Below are 20,273 nucleotides of genomic sequence, written 5' to 3'. Positions count from 1 at the left end.
TTCACAGATAAAAATTTACACAGAATTTTTCTTTTTAAGCACGACAGGTTGCACAGATGCTCATTATGTGGGAATTACTATATTTAGAAATGGTACAAGGCTATACAGAGATAGTGGTAAGAAACTTCAGCACCGGTGACTTCCATGAAGTCCACTAAACAACTTTAATATGATACACAGTTCTGCTTTTATAAATACCGCCCCTTTTTGCTCTGTTATAGAAAAAGAACCTTACTGATTTTAATTATACCCTTACAATTTATTCATTTCAATTAAAACAAGTAAATAATCAGTCATTCAACTGGTCTGCTGGAAAATATTCTCCAAACAATTAAATATATATGTAACATCAACACTATTATTTCTCTCAATTGTCATTGAAGCACAACAGGTTCTGAAGTTTTATATGGATGGTATTTCATTTCTTGATTGAGGAAATGGCTATTCCTGATTCCCATGTAACACATCTTTTTCTGAAGGGCTCTCTTTTTTTTAATACTGTGGCAGAATTGTTGCTATTGCTGCACATATATTTAGCAGAATAGTGCAATTAGGTGTCACTGTTATTTATTTACTTCATGAAGCAATTTGCATGCAAATCTACTGCTGATAATTGATGTTAGGAATGTAATATATGTGCCCATAAGCCTCGTCTTGCATTTCTCAAATCATTTGCTTTTATTACTTCACATTTTATGTTTACTGTGTTAAATATTTCAGTTTTGTAACAAGATAAACTGACAAACAAACAGCAGAACACAGTTGTGCAGTTCAATTACATGCAACATCACTGCTTCTTTGGGATGCTAAAAAGAAACTGTAATGCAGCAAGTCACATAGGTAGAAACTTTAAATCATAGTAGGGTCAGAAATACTGTCTCAAGTGACAATAATTGGATGGGTTGGAACATGAATCTTCATGTGTGAGTGAAAGTCATTTCTCTATGTCCCATTAAGATAAAAGTTGGATAGGGATCACATTAAGGTTAGAAGGAGAAAACCTTACCTTGTTTCCTAAGTATAGTAATTTTAAAATATTTATTTTTTCCTTTATCCAAAGCATTAGCTACTAGCTACAATTGGATGCAGGATGCCATAGTAGACTGGATTATAGTCAGTTGTGCTATTTTTACTATTATGTTTCTCCAATATTAATGTTTTCAATTAGTTGCAGTCTTCAATTAGCCTGCTGAACTCCCCCCCCCCGCCCCCAAACGGGGGCCTGCGACCCCTGGAAAGAGCTGGGGAAATGATCAGAGACTCCCTATGCCTGAAGCAGGGTGATTGCACCGGAAACCTTCCTAAGAACTTTTTTCCAGCTACTCAGTTGGTCTAATAAAAGATATCACATCTATCTACTCAAAGAACTTTGCCTGCCTTCTTCAAGGATTCTTTGTCCTTAAGAGGAGTCTACCTTTTCAGGTAGCATTTAATCTGAGTAGTTCAAACAATGTTAAACCCTCCCAGAATGTTCCTCCTTTATCCTTATATTTTTATATCTATAAACGTATACAACTACAGACCAGTCCACAGGAAAATTTCCACTGAACACACTGATTATCTCAAGATATTTTTTTAAAATCACAATTACTCTTGTCAGCAAGCTAGAGTGACGTACACCTATGTGCAGAGGCCGTATTTATTATAGTCCCCATCAGTGTAGTTTCTGAATATTATACAACTTTTTAATAAATTTATCTCCCAATAAAACTCAAGTGAGATGGGAAAATACCATCATCTATATTTCCCAGAGAACTGAGGCAAAGGAATTGCCCAGATCCTCAAAGGTATTTAGACTTCAATGGCCTTCAATTACATAGGAGTGTCAGAGTGTTGTTTTTGTTGGTGATGTCTTTTATTGGACTAATTGTACAGATGAGAGAGATTTTAGATGAGTTTTGGGGCATAAAGTGCCAAAGTATGAGATAGTACCCCAACCACCAAACCACCCTTCTCCTCCAAAACAGAAACATAATAGGTTTGCAGACTTTAGGGTGTATACATGGGTAGAGATCTAGGATAAAAGAGATGGTGTGGCACAAAATCATGTCTAACACAACACACATTTTTCTCCCATTATACAGAGACTACAAGCTTTACTAATATGCTAAGAGCTTAGTGCTATACTATGCAGTTTAAGAACAAAGAAAAAACAAATATGACTTCACTGAAATGTGCACTAAATGGTAGATTATACATTACGTTTAAAAACACAACTGACTAGGGAAAACACGGTCAAAAATATTCCTTCATTAGTCCTATAGCCATTACAACTAAATATACATCTTTTATTTATATCCATAAAACAATATCTAGTCTTCTTGAGTGTCTTGACAAAGCAGCCCACTAGGGGTTGTGCAAAATGGGCCATATTTGATTCGGATTTGGCTCGAATTGGGGACAGCGATCCAATTCGTTGATTTGGATCACTGTCCTGATTCAATTCAGCTGAATCTGAAGATTCGATGCTGATTTGGAGAATCAGCAATTCACCTATAAACACAGCTTTAAATGTTTTTTCTACATATTTTGAGGTACCAGGCGTGGCTCATGAACCATGGTGGGGGGGGATGTAGCATCCAACTACCAAATCTGCCAACAACCACACAGAGGATACTTCTCCCCCCCACAGCTTAGTGATCGGCCATGGGGGGACCCCAGGTGACCCCCAGACCCAGGAGGCACCAGTCGCCGAGTTGGGGGGGGGGGGAGGGATCCCCTGCACACTCCCCGGCAGACCCAAAAGTGTTTTTGGTTCACTTCCGGGTCCACTGCCAAGCATGCTGGGGATCCACGCACACTCCCATGGGATGCTCCATCCATCCCAGCATCTGAGTATTCACGATCCACCTGGTAACTTGAGTATGTAGAAAAAACATTTAAAGCTGTGTCTTTATCCAAATCATCAAATCTTTCCAAACTGATTCGGAAGGTTCCAATTGAAATTGGAGAGATTAAAGGGTCCTCTGATTCAATTCAGATTCGGAGATTTAGCTGCCAAATTGGGTCGAAACTCCACCAAATCAAGCCAGCAACTGAAACTTCGCACAGCACCTACAGCCCGCACTTTACTGTCACTCATTTCCACATCTGAGTTAATATTACCACACATAAATTAAAGTTTTTAGCTAGAGCTAAAAACAGTCTGCAGCACTGTGAAATGGGAGAGAGACATTACAAGGAATGGCTAACAGACAGTAAAATTACTGAAGAAAGGATAATTTCAATAGTGGAACATCAACCATTAAAAGGAAGAAAGAGATGGTCATTAACACCTGTGTAGTGGACAAAAATAAGATTAGTAAGAATGAAGTAGATTATAATAAGCCATGAAGTCAACTGACTCCCTCAGTGCTGCATGAACAGAAATGACCCTGCCCCTCCTCAGCATTTGTTTTTAAATTTTGGGTAGAGCGTAATCAAAGGAGGATGCAACTGCACATTGCTCCCCCCTGGATCTGCCCCTGGCTGCCTGTCACCCTAGGTCAGGGGTTGTCAACCAGGGATATATGTACCCCCAAGAATACTTAAAAAGGTTGTATGGGGTACACATGGGCGGGTGGGCGGGTGGGGACAGAGCGCGCCCCGAGGCATGAAAGCAGCATCTCTCCTGGTGCATTCACCTCTTACCTGGGGGGAGGGGAAGAGACACATCGGGCACTGCCAGCACTGTGGCACCTCCCTGCCCCCCACTCCAGCCCCCATCTCACTCTCCTGACTGGCTGCTACCCACTTACAGCAGAGCTGCAACAGTCTGAATGGTGGGGGAAGCAGAGAGGGAAAGTGAGTTTTGTGCCCACCCCCCATGATGCACAACTGGCCAGGCGTGAAGCCCGTCAGCAGCCAGCGAACCCATGACCAGCCATAAGAAAGTGGCATGGCACAAAGCCAAGGGGGGTGGCAGCGGTGGTGGCAGTGGCCCCCATCCCTGTTTGGCCCCCCCTCCCAGCACCACCACCACCCGCTCCCCCAGGAGGGCACGGGGGCACATGTCCCTGGATCAAAACACAAGGCAAGGCAGTCTATAGGCTGCTGTAGGCTGAGGCCGGGCTGTTGGGCTGGGCTACGCTGGGAGGGGGCTGGGGGAGTTATGGAAAATTTTGGGCTGGCTGCAGCCCCCACCATAGCCCTGCTCCCCGAGCACAGCCTGGCACAGCTCTGGCCAGAAGAGCCCAGCGCAGGCCTGGGCCCAGGCCACAGCTACAGCCCGCCCCACTCCCTGTACAGATCCAGGGGGCACACACCCTGCGTGCCCTCCTGGGAGTGTGCACAGTGGTGGGCGCCACCACCCCCCTGCACAGCCCAGTCCTGCGACCTGCTTTGGCTATGCAGCACCTGCCCCAGCCCCAGCCCCACTCCCTCCCTCACCTCCTTTGCGACTGGGCTTGGGGGACACAGATTGAGACTCCCACAGTGCAAGAGGGAGTGGGACAGCAGTAGGGGCAAATCATTCATCTCTGCCCTACTCCCTCTTGCATTGTGGGGGGGTCTCGATCCCCAGCCCCACTCCCTCCCTCACCGCCATGGGAGGGGACAGATTGAGGCCCCCACAATGAGGGAGGGAGCGGGATAGGAGCAGGGCTGGGATGAGTAGGGGTTGACAACCTCTTCCTTAGGTGGCTGTTTAAGAAGCGACTGTCAAGATTCTATGTTTCACCAAATATGTGATAAATGACATTAAACCAGGGGTGGGCAATTATTTCAGGTGGAGGACCACTTACTGAATTTTGGCAACCCATCAAGGGCCACATGACAGGCAGCCAGGGGAAGATAAATATTATTTTCTAAATATTTTAGGGGCCCCGCGGGCCAGGTAGAATTTAATTTTATGATATAAATATTGATATTTACAATTGCCATACTGATTACTGCTGCTTTGTAGTTAGTAATGAAACAACAATGAGTATTTTGTTCCTTCAAATGAGTCCCCTATCCTTTATTCTCTTTTCCTAGAAGAGCATAACTATATTTTCCATTTAATCACAAAGCAACAATTTGAATTTTAAGGGATGAGGAAAAATAAATCCAGCACTCTATTTTTTTTCTGTAAATAATTTCAGATCCTTATATTTACCTATTACGTGGCTGTTCTAAGGCAGGCAAGAGGAAATAACATGATTCTTTAAAAAAAACAAAAAAAAGTTGTTAAAATATCTTTCAGTTGATTACATTTGGACTTACCCACATTGATTGCCCAGCCTCTATCAATGGCAAGTTTTCCTGCCTTTAAGAAAAATACAATAAAGACTTCATGAATGAGTGAACACCACCTTTTAGTAATAAAGTCTTTTATCCTGAACATTTCTCTGTCATCATTTCTAAGATACTTATTAATAGAAGTTTTATCACAATAAGTTATGTTGGATCTATCCTTTAAAGTAGCATTTAAGAAACAAATTTTCAATTAAATATTGCATCAGTATTTTCTTCTCTTGCAGTCATGATCTAAAACATTTCTAGCAGAGATGAACACTGACACCTTGCAGTTGCATTAAAAAATGCAGAAAACATTGTTGTAAGAAAATTATCAAGATCGATCAAGCAAAGCAATAAAACTTGCAAACAAAAAATGAATAGGACTGAATAGTAATTATACTCATAAATTTAATTCTGGTTTATGCAACAATTCTTAGGAGAATATATTTATAAGCACTAAATACTGGATATGTCTAGATACATTTCAAGTTTCAGGGGTGGGGGACTCAGTGCACAGCGATTCGTTTAAATTTTTCTTACAAATTAATATTCATAACATTGACTAGGCTTAATTCTTTTCACTCTATTTCCTGAAAATGGTGACTGCTGCTGTCTTGCAGACTCAAATGGCATTCAAAGAAGAAGCAGCAGAAAATAAGGGAAAGCTCTGCCAGAACAAGGAAAAGCTTATTTTTCAAAGGAAAATGTGAACAATTACCAAAGAGGGGACAGTTAATTGAGCATTTCTCTGGTTCAAAGCAGATATTTCTATTACTACACTATTCTTAGAAATACCTGGAAGGGCTTATAATTTTTTTAGCAAAATAAGACTTTCCTCTAAATTTATTTTTTTACTTGTCAAGGTAATCTAACAGCTTAGAGGTAAACCGTTAACATTAACAAGTTCTTTGAGTGCCCCTTTAAATATTGCTTGTTTTAAAGGAAGCAGCATTCAGATGCTGCTAATTTAACCATATTAGACCCTGATGAGAGATTTTTGTATTGAAGTCCAGTACCAAAGAGTCTCAATACATCACTACCACTTCTCATTTCATTCTAATTTCTGAGTATTGATCATTGTACCAGGTCAGAAAAACATCAAAGTACTTTATCAATGCCAGATACGCTATGGGCAACAAAAAAGTGGTTTTTTAATTTCTGAATCCGAAGAGTGTATGGATTTATTGCTCAGTAAATTGAGATTATGCTGTTAGGTGGTGGAAAAGTATATTTATGAAAAAAAAAGTACTCCCAGGAGAAAAGGGAAATCAAAACCAACCAAAGAATGTTATTTGTATATAGTTATTTATTTATTTACAAGAAACACTTCAATGCTCATGATTATGGCATATACAGACACATATCAAATAAACTAGCCCTACTTCAGAGAGACCACAACCTAAGTAAATTTTCTCAAAGACCACATTTGAATAGTGAATTTGTTTGTATAATCACTAAAAGATGACAGCACAGGAAAACCCTTGCAATAGCTGTTTGATGCCTGGCTGGTGAACAACTTGAAATACTCAGGTTACAAAAGCAGAACTGTGAAGACCCTAAACAGAACTCCAAGATTCACAGATGCTCTAGACTTCCTCCTGGTATCAGAGATATAGCAATATATTTCAGTGGCCAGGGCAAGGTGCGAAGGGCAGGGAGGAATTATGCTGACCACTAGAAAACAGGAGTGGGGACATGGGTGGGAAACCTTACCTGCCTCTGCACTTGGGCGGCAGACCTGCTACAGCTTATGCCCAAGCGTGCTATAACAGTATGAGCTTGACCACTGTCACTGGGGACTGGGCTCACTACACGCTGCTCCAACAGCTTGGTCAGCATGGACTTCCCAGGACTGCTCCTGGTACTCCACTTGTTCCCCCAGATTTGTTTCTGGGCTCAGGGCTATGCTGCTATGAATTGATGTCCAGTACTCAGGCTTTGGCCTGGGAGAGGGGTGCATGCCATTCACTTTGCTAATCCCTTCTCCCTCCCTGCCTTCCCAGCCTCATGACAGGGCATGAGACAACATCTGCCCAGCTCCATATGGACAGGCTATACAGAGCTGCCCCTGTTGTGGATTCCTGGGGGGAAGGGGCTCACACAGACACCTCCATGGAAAAGACTCCTGGAGGGGACCCTATCACCCATTATAACTCAACGCTTGGGTCTGGTGCTCCCCTCACCCGCTACTACGTGGTATCACCTCTGCTAGGTGCTCCTTCACCCCCTGGACTTTGTTTTTCCTCTCAAAGAGCTGGGAACTCTGTAGTAGGCAATTCACTTCTGCCTACAGCAGTCTCTGTGGGGAGAGTTCATCTAATGGTCTCCAAAAATTAATTCTTTTGTCCTCTCATCATGAAATACTGATTCTTGCGATCTGTATCACACATCAAAAGGGAAAACAGTGCAAGGCTCACAAGGTAGTACTGAAGGACTAATAGAATGTTTAGCAGCAAAGCAAAGCTTTATGAAACCCAGGAGCCTGGGGAATTACTTTTCCCTCTTCCCTCCATCTGTAATGCTGTAAAAGCTCCAAGTAAAATTATACCGACAATTATTCATATACAATTAACAAAATTACATGGATTAGTTACCTGAGAACAGAGCTTTGTCCTAGTTATTTACTGGTGCTGAAGGTGGTTGTTTTAGATTTCAAAGGGATCTAAAGATAAAGCTAATGTTCCCCACTCATGCTTTATTCTACTTTTGCCTCTCTAACTTGGGCTATTGGTAATATATTATTTACAGTAATCCTCATCCATATAGGGACAACTCTTGTGGAAGCTTGAAAATACAGGCAGATTCTATATTGCTTTTCCTTCATGCTCCCAGCAAATTAACCTGTAATACTTCATTTAAATAAGAAGAATATTCCAGGGCAGGTATCTAGTTTTCCCACAACTCACAACACCCTTACATTGTGCAAATCATAGTGTCCCAGGAAATGCCATGACAAAGAATACTTACCAGCAGCTCAGAGCACAGCACACAAGAGGCAGAAGGAGGAGCCCGCGTGGCTCATCAGCCACCTGTTTATTCAGCTGCAGCCAGCCGGTGACGTCAGTGCTAAACGCCGGCTGGCGAGAATAAAAATGGCGGCACACACTGCGGTCGGGGTGGAGAGACAAGGAGAAGAGCTGCTGCCGACACCGGTAGCAGAGAGGTCACTCCCCACGGGACCCAGGGGTCGGAGCCAGCTGGATCGAACACAGGCAGACCAAGAAGGAACCCCTCGATGTCGATCCACACGAGACAGTGAGGAACCGACCGGAGCACCGTCCAGAGACATTGACAGGGAGATCGGGAGAGGTGAAACTGACGGCAGGTGGGAGTGCGGAGGCGACGGGGTGTGGAAGGAGTCATGTTAGGGAGAAGAGGACCCCGGGAGAACCCCAGGGGAACTGCTGTCGGGGCGGATATCACCACTGGATCCACATGGGTCACTGAGCAGGCAAGAGGGCGGAGGTAGAAGCAACAGGAGGGAGGTGACGACCTGTTGCCCTTAGAGACCCAGGAAGGGTCATAGGGAAGCCAGAGGGGCAGTCTGTCCAGTGATCTTTTTGGTGTGCAGGCATGTTTTTGTTTTTTGTGGTCATTTTCCCCAGCTACGGGGCGCAGGAGGGGAAGTGGGTCCCCGAGTAGTGGGGACGAACCTTAACCCTAGAGAACTAGTCTTGCCCATAGGTTTTTCTTCCTTTCTTTCCCCCCTCCCCGAGGGAGGGGTAACAGAGAGGCGGACTACGGAGACGAGATTCTCATCGTGGGTGCCCTCTCCCCAGAAGGAGGACACTGGATGGACATTGCTTCATAGGAGGCATGAGGCCGGGTTGTAGGGGTGGTGGAGCCCTGTGAGTAACCGCCAGGGACCCACGGGCCAACGAGCGCACCCTGCACACTGAGGTCCAACAAGTCATGGCAGGCAAGCACGGGGTTGGAAACTCAGGCAGAGGACACCGGCTCAGGCAAGAACATGAACCCGAGAGGCGCTTGACACCTATCACTCGAGCGAAAACTGCCCGAGAGCGACTGTTCAAGGCCAGGCAGTTACACATATCAACTATTATCAGGGCAGAAGCCCCTTCATAGATTTTTTTCCTAAATTGCTCTTTATTCTTTTAGTAAAAAAATTAGGAAACACTGTGATAAGAAAATAAGACAGCAGGGAAAGAAAAAGAGATACAGGAAAAGGAGAGCAATTAGGAAACAAGGTCAATGAACGGCAAGATATTTTTGGATTTCAAGTAGAAAGCCTAACCCTATTTCTAATAAAAACAAAACACAACAAATTATGGCAGTACATGTTGATCACTGGCCCCAGCACTGTATGTGTAGCCTTGGGAAAAGAACGTCTTTCACTTATTTTACAAACCAGAAGAAAAATAAGGATGGGGAAGGGAGACATTTCAGAATGGACTATAATGTCCACCCTTTTACCTCTATGTTTAAAACCTCCATCTTATGTTCTTTTTTTCAATATACTGCTTGAGTCTATGCTCTGCTGCTATTGTTTAATTCTCATAAGAAGAGCATGAGTAATTTTTGTCTAAACCTCCATGTGTTAGAACCACTGCTGCATATAGGGTATGGACAAGTATATGTTTTAGCCACTTTAAAAAGGAAAGGGGGAGGAGCTGTAGCTCATAAGTGCACATCAGTTGTTCTGATCTAAATTAGGGATATGTGACTTCTCATCAGCTGGGGGCTGCACACCACTGTTGCATCATGCCATACAAGCACCCCAGCCCCCACCCTCAGGTCCCCAATCACAGACTCCCCCTATGCCTGCTGCACTGCAGGATCCTTTGGCCCATGGACTGAGCCAATAGGGCTGTACGAAACAGCTACATTTCATTTTGGTTTTGAATTCGGCCATTCCGGAGGACAGTGATTCATTTCGGTGTTTCTAATCACTATTCCATTTCAATTCGGCTAAATCTGTTTCAAAGTTCCGACATCAATTCAGAGATTCTGATGGGCCGGGGAGAGGCAGGTACAGACAGGTAGTTGCAGGTTCTCCCATGGCTCTTCCGGCTGTGCCTGCCTCTCCCCAAGTGGGGGGAAGTCACAGGAGAAGCCCCCTTGGCTGCACTGCCCAGCCTCACCTGCCCCCCGTCCAGGCCTCCCAGCACTTTAAAAAATTTTTTAAAAAAGCCCCGTACTCACTGGTTGGAGCAGCGGTGATTGGGACCTCTGTGGGCTTGTGGCAGAGCCCCTCTGTGCATTGCAGGGCAGTGGGGGGCAGCAAGGACGCCCCCCCTCACCTGCCACCTGCACGGCAGCTGTTGTATGTCATTTAATACTTGTATAATACGTAATATTTTCAAGGCACTATATGTGTCAAATAGGGGTGTGTGAAACGGGCCGTATTCAATTCAGATTTGGCCCAAATCAGGGTGCAATGATTCAATTTGTTGATTAGGATCACTATCCTGATTTAATTCGTCCAAAGCTGAATCAGAAGATTCGATGCTGAATCAGAGAATCAGCAATTCGGCCACAGACACAGCTTTAAATGTTTTTTCTACATACCTCGATGCATCAGACATGGCTCCTGAACGCCAAGATGGTGGGGAGGATGGAGCATCCCACAGGAGAACAGGGCCCACCACAACCCCCTACCCCATGTGCTTGGCAGCAGACCCAGAAGTGGACCGGAAGTGCTTCTGGTCCGCTGCCGAGCATACTGGGGACCCCTCTGCGCTGCCATCATTCACCCCACCATCTCAGCATTCACGAGCCACCTGGTACCTTGAGGTATGCAGAAAAAACATAAAGCTGCGTCTATGTCCAAATCATCAAATCTCTCCAAATTGATGCTGAGGCTTCCAATTCAATTTGGAGAGATTAAAGAGTCTCTTGATTCAATTCAGATTTGGAGATTCGGCCGCCAAATAGGCCAAATCTCCACCAAATCGAATCAGCGACCAAAGCTTCACACAGCCCTTAATATTTAATTAGGCCATGTAGCTGATGTGACATTTTAAATGTTGCGTCACAGACTCATCTTGTGAAGTACCATACAAATGTAGTAACACAGTCTCTGTCCTAAAAAGCCTAAAAAATGTATTGCCCAGTCTATCAATGATTTACATACATAAATGAGTTTATGCATTGTAATAGTATCATGGATAACAATGAGCCACTCAAAATAGATAAAGCAGCACAACGTAAAATTCTGCAGGACTGGAGATAAACTGGCAAGAATCAGAGAAGTTACAGAAATAGGAGTGCTGACAAATAAAATGACTTGCGCAAACGTACACAGCCACTTAATGACACAGCCAGGATTAGAATACAGGTCACATGACTCCCAGCCAGTTCCCCAGTCATTATTAGAGATGTGATGTGAAGGCCTGGAAAAAAACCAGAAACTTTCAGGGGGAAAAAAGTTTTTTCCTAGGATTTTTTTTTTTATTTTTCTGAAAAAATTGGAAAAATTAAAAAAAGTCCTATGAAATATTTTCTTTTAGAATGATGAATAAAATGTTTAAGACAAGGTGTTATTATATTGCTACCCTTTACTCCCCAAAAATGTTTTCTAATAACTATGTAATAGGAAGATTTTTATGCAAGTCTATCTACAGTACCAGATCATTACGATTCCTGTACACCGAGGACAAGCAGTACAGTAACAATTCTCAAATGCAAGAGGGCACTGCCATTTTCACAAGAGAAGGAAGAAGAATTCAGTGCCTTCTTTACTTGTGGACTTCCTCTATTCTTGACTTTTGATCTAGAGGTTGATGAATCTGTTCCTGTCCTCCTGACTAGGCTTCAAAGGACTGGGAGTGGACACTGGTAGCAGTATCCATTCATTCCTGTAGAGCAGGGACAGGCAATTATTTTGGGCAGAAGGCCGCTTACTGAGTTTCAGCAAGCCATCGAGGGCCACATGACAGGCAGCCCAGGGCAGATTAATATTAATTTTCTAAATTTTTTACAGGCCAGATAAAATGGCCTGGCAGGCCACGTCTGGCCCCTGGGCCACATTTTGCCCACCCCTGCTGTAGAGGTTAGAAACAAGGAGCTTATTGTCCTGCTTGCTCAAAAGTCTCAGGAGAGGAGATAGAGCAAGTCTAAAGGTTTTAGAATTGGAAGGAACCTGCCTCCTCCTGGACCTGTGACCTTGAGATGCACAGAAGTACAGAAGCAGAACAAAGGAGCTAAAAGAAAGTATACTTCTTTACTGAAAGGTAAGAGTTTAAATTTATCTGAATTCACTATACTAAACTACATTTTGACTGCATTACTATATTTTCATAACCTATGTAATTCATACTTGAATTCCTACTAATCTGATGTTTTGAGACAAATCACCCAATCTTAGCAGGGAGGCAAGGCCTGCAAGGCAAGGAAACTGTTCACTCTGAGGAGGCCTCTCCTCCATCCATTACTAAATTTGTACATGCTATAGCTTAGTGTGTTTATATATGCTAGCTAGCTACTAAATTACATTTGTCTTTTTTCTTCCTCAGCAAAATGGTGTGACCAACTTCTAGCATATGGACGCATTTCCACACTGCAAGTTATTCTGAGAAAAAAATGAAACATGCATTTCCAAATGCTACTAGGATGACCAAAAACATCCTTGTATGTAGAAAGTGTCCAGCAGACATTAAAAAATCCTTCACGGGTGTAAGTGAGGATGGGGTAGATTAAGATGATGAAAGTGCAAAAGTAACTCTTTCCAACGTTCTCAATCCAGAGACTAAACAGTCACCTTACTGGGGTCACCTTACCCCCAGTTATCTTTCCTGCTTGGTGCAGGGGGCTGGACCCGATGATCTTCTGAGGTCCCTTCTGGCCTTACAATATATAAGAATCTATGAAAGTACTGCTGCTGCTGCTCCTGCTTCTTTTATAGCATCAGCATCACAAAGGGATGCCCAATCAACATCCTCAAGAAACCAAATATTGCAACCAACTGTATACAAAAGACTCTCAATAGGTCGATTTGTAGAGAAAATGACACCAGAAGATCAGGAACAAAATGACCAAGTTCTTGGCAAAAGCAATATATTCTTCTGGGACACCGTTGTCAAGAACTGAGAATGCATACTGCCAGGAAGCTTTGAAATTACTAAGACCATTTTGCCATTTCCCCAGCAGATGTTCTTTGAACAAGCCTCTCCTAGAGTCAGAATATGAACGTGTGATGCAATCTGTGCAAGGAAAAAAAAAAAAAATCAACAAAGCACCGTTTTGCAGTACTTACAGATGGATGGACAAATGTGCAAGAAGGAATCATATACTTTGTGAGAACAATCACTCAACCAGTTTTTTACAGAAGCGTTGGAACAGGAGAGAACAGGCATACTGCAGAGTATATCAGTAGTAAAATATGTGAAGTCCTACAGAAGATTGGGAATGGTAAAGTGTTTGCTTTGCTGACTGACAATGCAAGTAACATGAAAGCAGCATGGGAAATCATAATGGATAAATATTCACATATTACTGCAATAGGATGTGCATCCCATGGGTTAAACTTGCTTCTTAATGACATTGTGAAGTTGGACACTCTGCAAAAGATCTATAGAAGAGCAAAAGAAGTTATAAAACATGTAAAAGCTACTCATATTGTAGCTGCAGTCTTTAAGAAGCAGGAAGAAAAGAATGCAAAGAATAAAATAGTGACACAATTCTGTAGTAAAACTAGATGGGATGGACTAGTCATCTCATTTGAAAGTTTACTAAAAAACAATGAAGCTCTTCAAGAAAAAGTAATAATTCAGGATCTTAAAGTACCCAGAAATGTAAAGAACACTGTACTTGATGAGGATGTCTTCTGGGTTCAGCTGCAGAACTCCCTGAAGATTTGAAAGCCAATTTCTTCTGCAGTCACTGCATCTGAATCAGACACTGCACTTCTGTCAGACATTCCTTACCAAATCCCCAAGATAAAATCAACTGTTTTTAGAATCTAAGTATATCTTCACTTACAAGTACAGAAGAAAGAAAAGCGAAAGACTTCATTAACAGACGGGAATCCAACATTTAAAGGCAAAAATGTTAGTGATGATTGCTACTGCGTTTGACTTGATTACAAAATAAGCAACACACTTAGGACTTGATGTTGGAAAGGTACTTTCAAATATTGCAGTATACAAAACCTCATCTGGGTCCAGCAATGCAGTCTGGGACTCTGCCAGGCATATCCGTCCCACAACATGGTGGCAAGGGTTTTGCACAAGACAGCCTCTAACTTCTCTTGATTCTCACCTGCTTCAGATTCCTCTATCTTCTGTAGCATGTAAAAAAGACCTGGTCTATGTTTGGAAATACTCACACCAAATCAAGAAACAAACCAACATGTGAAAGAGTAGAGCAACTTTTCTCAATCCAGGCAAACCTTCAGTTTTCAGAAGTCCATGAAGATGGTAAAAATGAAGGATCAGAAGAATCAGAAGCAGCAGAAACTGCTGATAATGATAGCTCAGAAAATGAGACTGATTAGACAAAGTTTCAATGTAGTAAAATTTGTATTCAATGTGCCTTGATTTTTATCCCCTTTTTTCTCCTAAAAATGAGTGCTTTCTGTATCTGCTTGACACCGTGGAGGAGACTAAGTCCAGAATACATAATAACTTTCTTTGTTTTACTATAATGTTGATGGTTTCTTCTAGTTTCAACTTTAATTTTTGCCTGCTTCTCATAAACTTGCAAAAACTAAGACATGCTACGTTCCTTAGAGTTCAGCAACTTGTACCTCCATTTGTACCAAAAATTAAAAACATTTTAAAGTAAAATCAATTAGTAAATTTGTAATTATTTTCTGAACAAACTGTATTTTTAAATTTATTAAATATACCAAACTTGATAATTTTATTAGCAAACTTACTTATACATAGATTTTATGTTCTTAAAGTAGCAATGTAAATTTAGATCTGTAAAGGATGCTAAGAAAGTAAGTACTGCATACATTTCAATTTTCCCCAAAATTTCCATTTTTTTCCTTAAAAACTGGGGGAAAATGTTTTTTTTCCATGGCTTCACAATTTCCAAAAATTTTACAACTCTAGTCATTGTTGCCTTTTTTAAAATTGAAACTGGCTAATCAGAAAGGATAAGTAACATGACAGGGAAAATATACAGTATACAGTACTTAAAATTTAAGAACTGCTAAAATAGGTGTCACAGGGCAGGGCGCAGGAGCGGCCGTGATCTCCCCTGGTGCCCCTACCGTGCCAAGTTACCTGTTTAGCACCCTCAATCTCGCCTGCCACGACTTTGCTGTTCCTATAGGATTAATGGGAGGCTGCCTTACTTGACCCCTTGGACCCAGTGCTCTTATACTGGCCCCTATCTGGTAAAGGGTGACCTGGTGCATCCCAGCCTTATGGGCTACGTGTGCCTCCAACCTCCCCTTTAGCATGCACCAAGCCTCACAGGTGTGCCGGAAGTTCTCGTGTCAACACTTGTCTTAGTGACCCCTCTCGGATCGTCTCGCTCTTATGCATGCGCCCTCTCTGGGGCCTTCCACTATGCACGTGCCCTCTCTGGGGCCTTCCACTATGCACGTGCCCTCTCCGGGGCCTCCCACTATGCATGCACCCTCTCCGGGGCTCCTCACCGCGCACTTGCCCTTCTCCAGGCTCTTACTCACACGCTTACCCTTCTCCAGGCTCGGGCCTGTACTCGCGCTTCCCGCGCTCCCGCGCCCTCACTCGGGCCTGTACTCATGCTTCCTGCGCCCTCACTCAGGCCTGTACTCGCGCTTCCTGCGCCCTCACTCAGGCCTGTACTCGCGCTTTCTGCGCCCTCACTCAGGCCTGTACTCGCGCTTCCCGCGCTCCCGCGCCCTCACTCAAGCCTGTACTCGCGCTTCCTGCGCTCCCCTCCCCTCACTCGGGCCTGTACTCGCGCTTCCCGCGCTCCCCTGCCCTCACTCGGGCCTGTACTCGCGCTTCCCCCGCTCCCGCCCGCACTGGGGCCTGTACTCGTGCTTCCCGCGCTCCTGCCCGCACTGGGGCCTATGCTCGCGCTTCTCGCGCTCCCGCCCGCACTGGGGCCTATGCTCGTGCTTCTCGCGCTCCCGCCTGCACTGGGGCCTATGCTCGCGCTTCTTGCACTCGGGGCTCAGGTGGCCTGTAGCCGTGCCTGGCCCCCTGACCCTACTTCTGGGTCCTATGCCCTGCATGGGCTCTACTCCTGAATACTGCCCCACTGGGCTGGGGTTGGGACACCCCACTATCTCTGCCCGATGTCTCCCCGCTGGGCTGGGGTCAGGACACTCCACTATCTCTGCCCAATGTTGCCCCGCTGGGCTGGGGTCGGGACACCCCACAACACAGCACCACCCTACAGCACACCACCTGCTGTGCCCTCCTTGGCACCAAGAAACCCCATGCAACTGGGGCACTCCCCTGAGGCCTCCTCCTTCCCCTACAGCCTCACCCAGTCCTCCGGTTTTACACAAACAACCCAACAGAAACTCAAAGCCATAAACCAACTAGCTGTAACTCAAAATAAGCCTCCTGGCTATAACATACGTTCAGCACCACCCTGGCCATTCTCCATCTCCCTGTCAGGGTCCTCTCCACCCCGTATCATAATGCCGACGCTCCGGTGGTCAGGCTGCTCGGCTCGGCTCTGCTCTGCTCTGCAGCAGAGCATCCTGCCGCTCAGGCTGCCAGATGGAACTGACTCCTGGCCTCAGCCTGACTGCTTATAAAGGGCCAGGCCCTTCCCCCTTCTGGTCATCTGACCCAATCGGTCACCTTAGCAACTCCCGACTGTGCTGCCCTGTTGACTGACAGCTAAACCCGCATCACTATTGTCAGACCCTAGTGTCTGCTACACATCTCCCATTCCTGGGTCTAAGCCTCCTTAGCAGCGGGGCGCAGAAGTGCCCTGCGACAATAGAGTTACATGAATCAAAAAACTGGAAATTTCAAATTCAACCCAAATTAGAAACCACTGCAATTTGTAAAACTTGAGGCTTTTTATCATAATATTTTCCTAAATTATTTCAAGTTACAGTTACTGTATTTACAATGAATAGACTTTGTTTCAAAATGCAAAAATAGTATCCTGTATAATTTGAACTGAATATAACTACAGAATTCTAAAAACAACAGATACTTTCCCCTGGCACATGCTAGTTTTAAATATTTTATATAACAGTAATTAATTACTATATTCACAATTAAATATTAATGACCATCTCCTCTGGGAACCTAACCAGTTTAATTAACATCGAAGAGAGCTTTTTCCATTACATATGCAGTACTACTTTTTGCATATCTAATAAGGAATCAAAGAACTATGGGTCAAATGTAGCCAATGACACTTGGTTATGTGTCCTCAGTAACTTTAATGGGCATTATATATTTACCTTTAAATACAAAATTTGGCCTTATGCGCTATTCCACATCTAAAAACCTAGCTTAAGAGGGAATACTACAGAAAATTATGCAAGTTCTACTTATGCAGTACTGTTAGTTATGAGACTTCTAAACCAGAAGTGTGCCTTGCCCCCAAAAAGTTATTTTTAACAATGTATAAATACAAACAAAGGACACTTGATGTTGCATTCTGGAAGCCTATTTGTATTAAGCTCTGATTCACAATATTGCCACATAAGAAGAAATATATGGGACAAAATGCCTTATTCCATGCATTGTAAATTATATCTGATACAGCATTTTTTCAGCACAGACTCTTTTTTATGGAAATACAGAACTCTTGAAAGGTACCAAAGATGTATACAATACATAGTAGATGTTCCGTTTTATTTTTTGCTTTCTAGATTAATATTAATATTAAGGAGTTTCTAGCCTTACTGATTTAAATAAAAACCCTATGATAGTAGCATTAAGTAGAAACACACTCAAATTCTAAGGCAGTTTTCAGTGACACTAAGAATCATACCTTCCAGGCTGCTCTGACTACCCCCTTCATTTATATTAGTACCACTGATGAATCATGGATGTTGTTCACCAGACTAAGTTTCTGACCAACCGTTAAGCCAACATTGTCTATAAATTAAAATGTGCACAGCATCTAAAAAACAACTGGGGGGGGGTGTTCAGTAGGCTGGATCTCTAGCAGTCACAGGTCTGATTAGAGAATCAGGGCCTCAGTCAGTTAAGGGAACCAGTATTGTTGGGTAGAGGGAAAAGGGTAGACATGAACCTCAGTGGTGAACTGTCTCCTTTAGAAAATACTACCACATTAACCTAAATCAAACACAACCCTGAATTAAAGACAACTCCCTCCCCTCTCCCCCCACCATTAGATTCTATACATGGACAACGTATACGTTTGTTATAATTTTCCATGTATAGAATCTAATTATTAGAGGATTGGATTTAAAATTGTCCCCAACACCACTGCAGCAGGGAAAACAGTGGTAGTGAGGCGGGCAGAGGGGGAGGTTTTGGAGGGCATGCATATGGCAGGCAGTGGGCAAGTGGTAGGGGACGGGCAGTGTGGAGGTGGGGGGCAGACAGGTACCTTGCCCCTTGCAGCCTGTCCTCCTCCTACTTATTTCTGGTCTCCTTGCGGGCTGTATCCACCTCCTTCCCCCCCACACACCCTTGGGTCCCTGCCCCCTTTCATAGATTTCATAGACATCAGGGCTGGAAGGGACCTCGGGAGATCATCGAGTCCAGCCCCCTGCCCAAAGGGCAGGAAGTCAGCTGGGGTCATAGGATTCCAGCAAGATAAGCATCCAATTTACTCTTGAAGGTGTTCAAAGTAGGGGCTTGAACCACCTCCACTGACAGACTGTTCCAGACCTTGGGGGCTCGGACAGTAAAGAAATTCTTCCTTATGTCCACCCAGAAACGGTCCTGCAGGAGTTTGTGACCGTTCCACCTAGTCATCCCTTGGGGCGCTCTGGTGAACAGACGTTCCCCCAGATCCTGGTGGTCACCCGATAAACTTATAGGTGGCCATCAGATCACCCCTGAGCCTGCGCTTTTCCAGTCTAAAGAGTCCCATGGCTCTCAGCCTGTCATCGTAAGATCTGTTTTCCTGACCTCTGATCATGCGCGTGGCTCTCCTCTGGACTCTCTCAAGCTTCTCCACATCCTTTTTGAATTGTGGAGCCCAAAACTGGAGGCAGTACTCCAGCTGCGGCCTCACCGAGGCCGAGTACAAGGGGAGAATGACGTCCCGGGATTTGCTTGAGAAGCATCTATGGATGTAAGCCAGCGTTTTGGTTGCTTTACTACCCGCAGCATCGCATTGCAGGCTCATGATCATCTTGTGGTCAATGATGACCCCCAAGTCTCTTTCTTCTGTAGTGCTAACCAACATAGCACTGCCGAGCCTATAAGGGTGCTGCAGGTTTTTCCTCCCAAGGTGGAGAACCTTGCATTTTTCGGTGTTAAACACCATGAGGTTCTCATCTGCCCATTTGCTGAGCTTGTCCAGGTCAGCCTGGATCACCCGCCTATTTTCTGGCGTGGATGCTTTGCCCCAAAGTTTGGTGTCATCGGCAAACTTGGCCAGTCCACTCCTGACTCCAATGTCCACATCGTTAATGAAGATGTTGAACAGTATGGGTCCCAGGACAGAGCCTTGAGGGACCCCACCGGTCACAGGGCACCACGATGAGTGACTGCCATCAATTACAACCCTCTGGGTCCGACCACGGAGCCAATTTCCCAGCCAGCGAATCGTGGTGGAGCCAAGGCCACAACTGGCCAGTTTGGCCAAGAGGTGATCATGGGATACCAGATCAAAAGCTTTTTTGAAGTCAAGATATATGACATCAATCTCTTCTCCCTTGTCCAGATGATAGGTCACCTGGTCATAGAAGGAAATGAGATTGGTCAAACAAGACCTACCCGCAACAAACCCATGCTGGCTATCCCTTAGGATGTTAGCCTGGGCCAGTCCATCAAGGATGGCCTCCTTAATAAACTTTTCTAAGATATCCCTTAGCATGTTAGCCTGGGCCAGTCCATCAAGGATGGCCTCCTTAATAAACTTTTCGAAGATCTTCCTCAGGATAGAAGTCAGGCTAACGGGCCTGGAGTTAGCTGGATCCACTCTCCTCCCTTTTTTGAAGATCTGCACCACATTGGCCTTCTTCCAGTCTTCGGGCACTACACCAGAGCACCAGGAGT

At 44.2% G+C, this 20,273-nt stretch overlaps 1 protein-coding gene across 5 annotated transcripts in view; it reads right to left on the bottom strand.

The window, feature by feature from the left end:
* The window catches only part of HDAC11 (histone deacetylase 11), a 115,408-nt gene that overhangs the window by 36,289 nt on the left and 58,846 nt on the right, over positions 1–20,273 (bottom strand). For all 5 annotated transcript variants that reach the window (XM_090022079.1, XM_090022081.1, XM_090022083.1 and 2 more), the window contains one exon: positions 5,182–5,224. In XM_090022079.1, coding sequence (XP_089878205.1) covers positions 5,182–5,224 — 43 coding nt within the window. The remainder of the gene's footprint in view (positions 1–5,181; positions 5,225–20,273) is intronic.

The sequence above is a fragment of the Crocodylus siamensis genome, chromosome 11 (assembly GCF_052110815.1).
Source record: "Crocodylus siamensis isolate JL-2025a chromosome 11, ASM5211081v1, whole genome shotgun sequence".
In the NCBI taxonomy this organism is placed as follows: domain Eukaryota; kingdom Metazoa; phylum Chordata; order Crocodylia; family Crocodylidae; genus Crocodylus; species Crocodylus siamensis.
The sequence above is the reverse complement of the archived record's forward strand: the minus strand, read 5'-3'. Positions and strand labels throughout refer to the sequence as shown.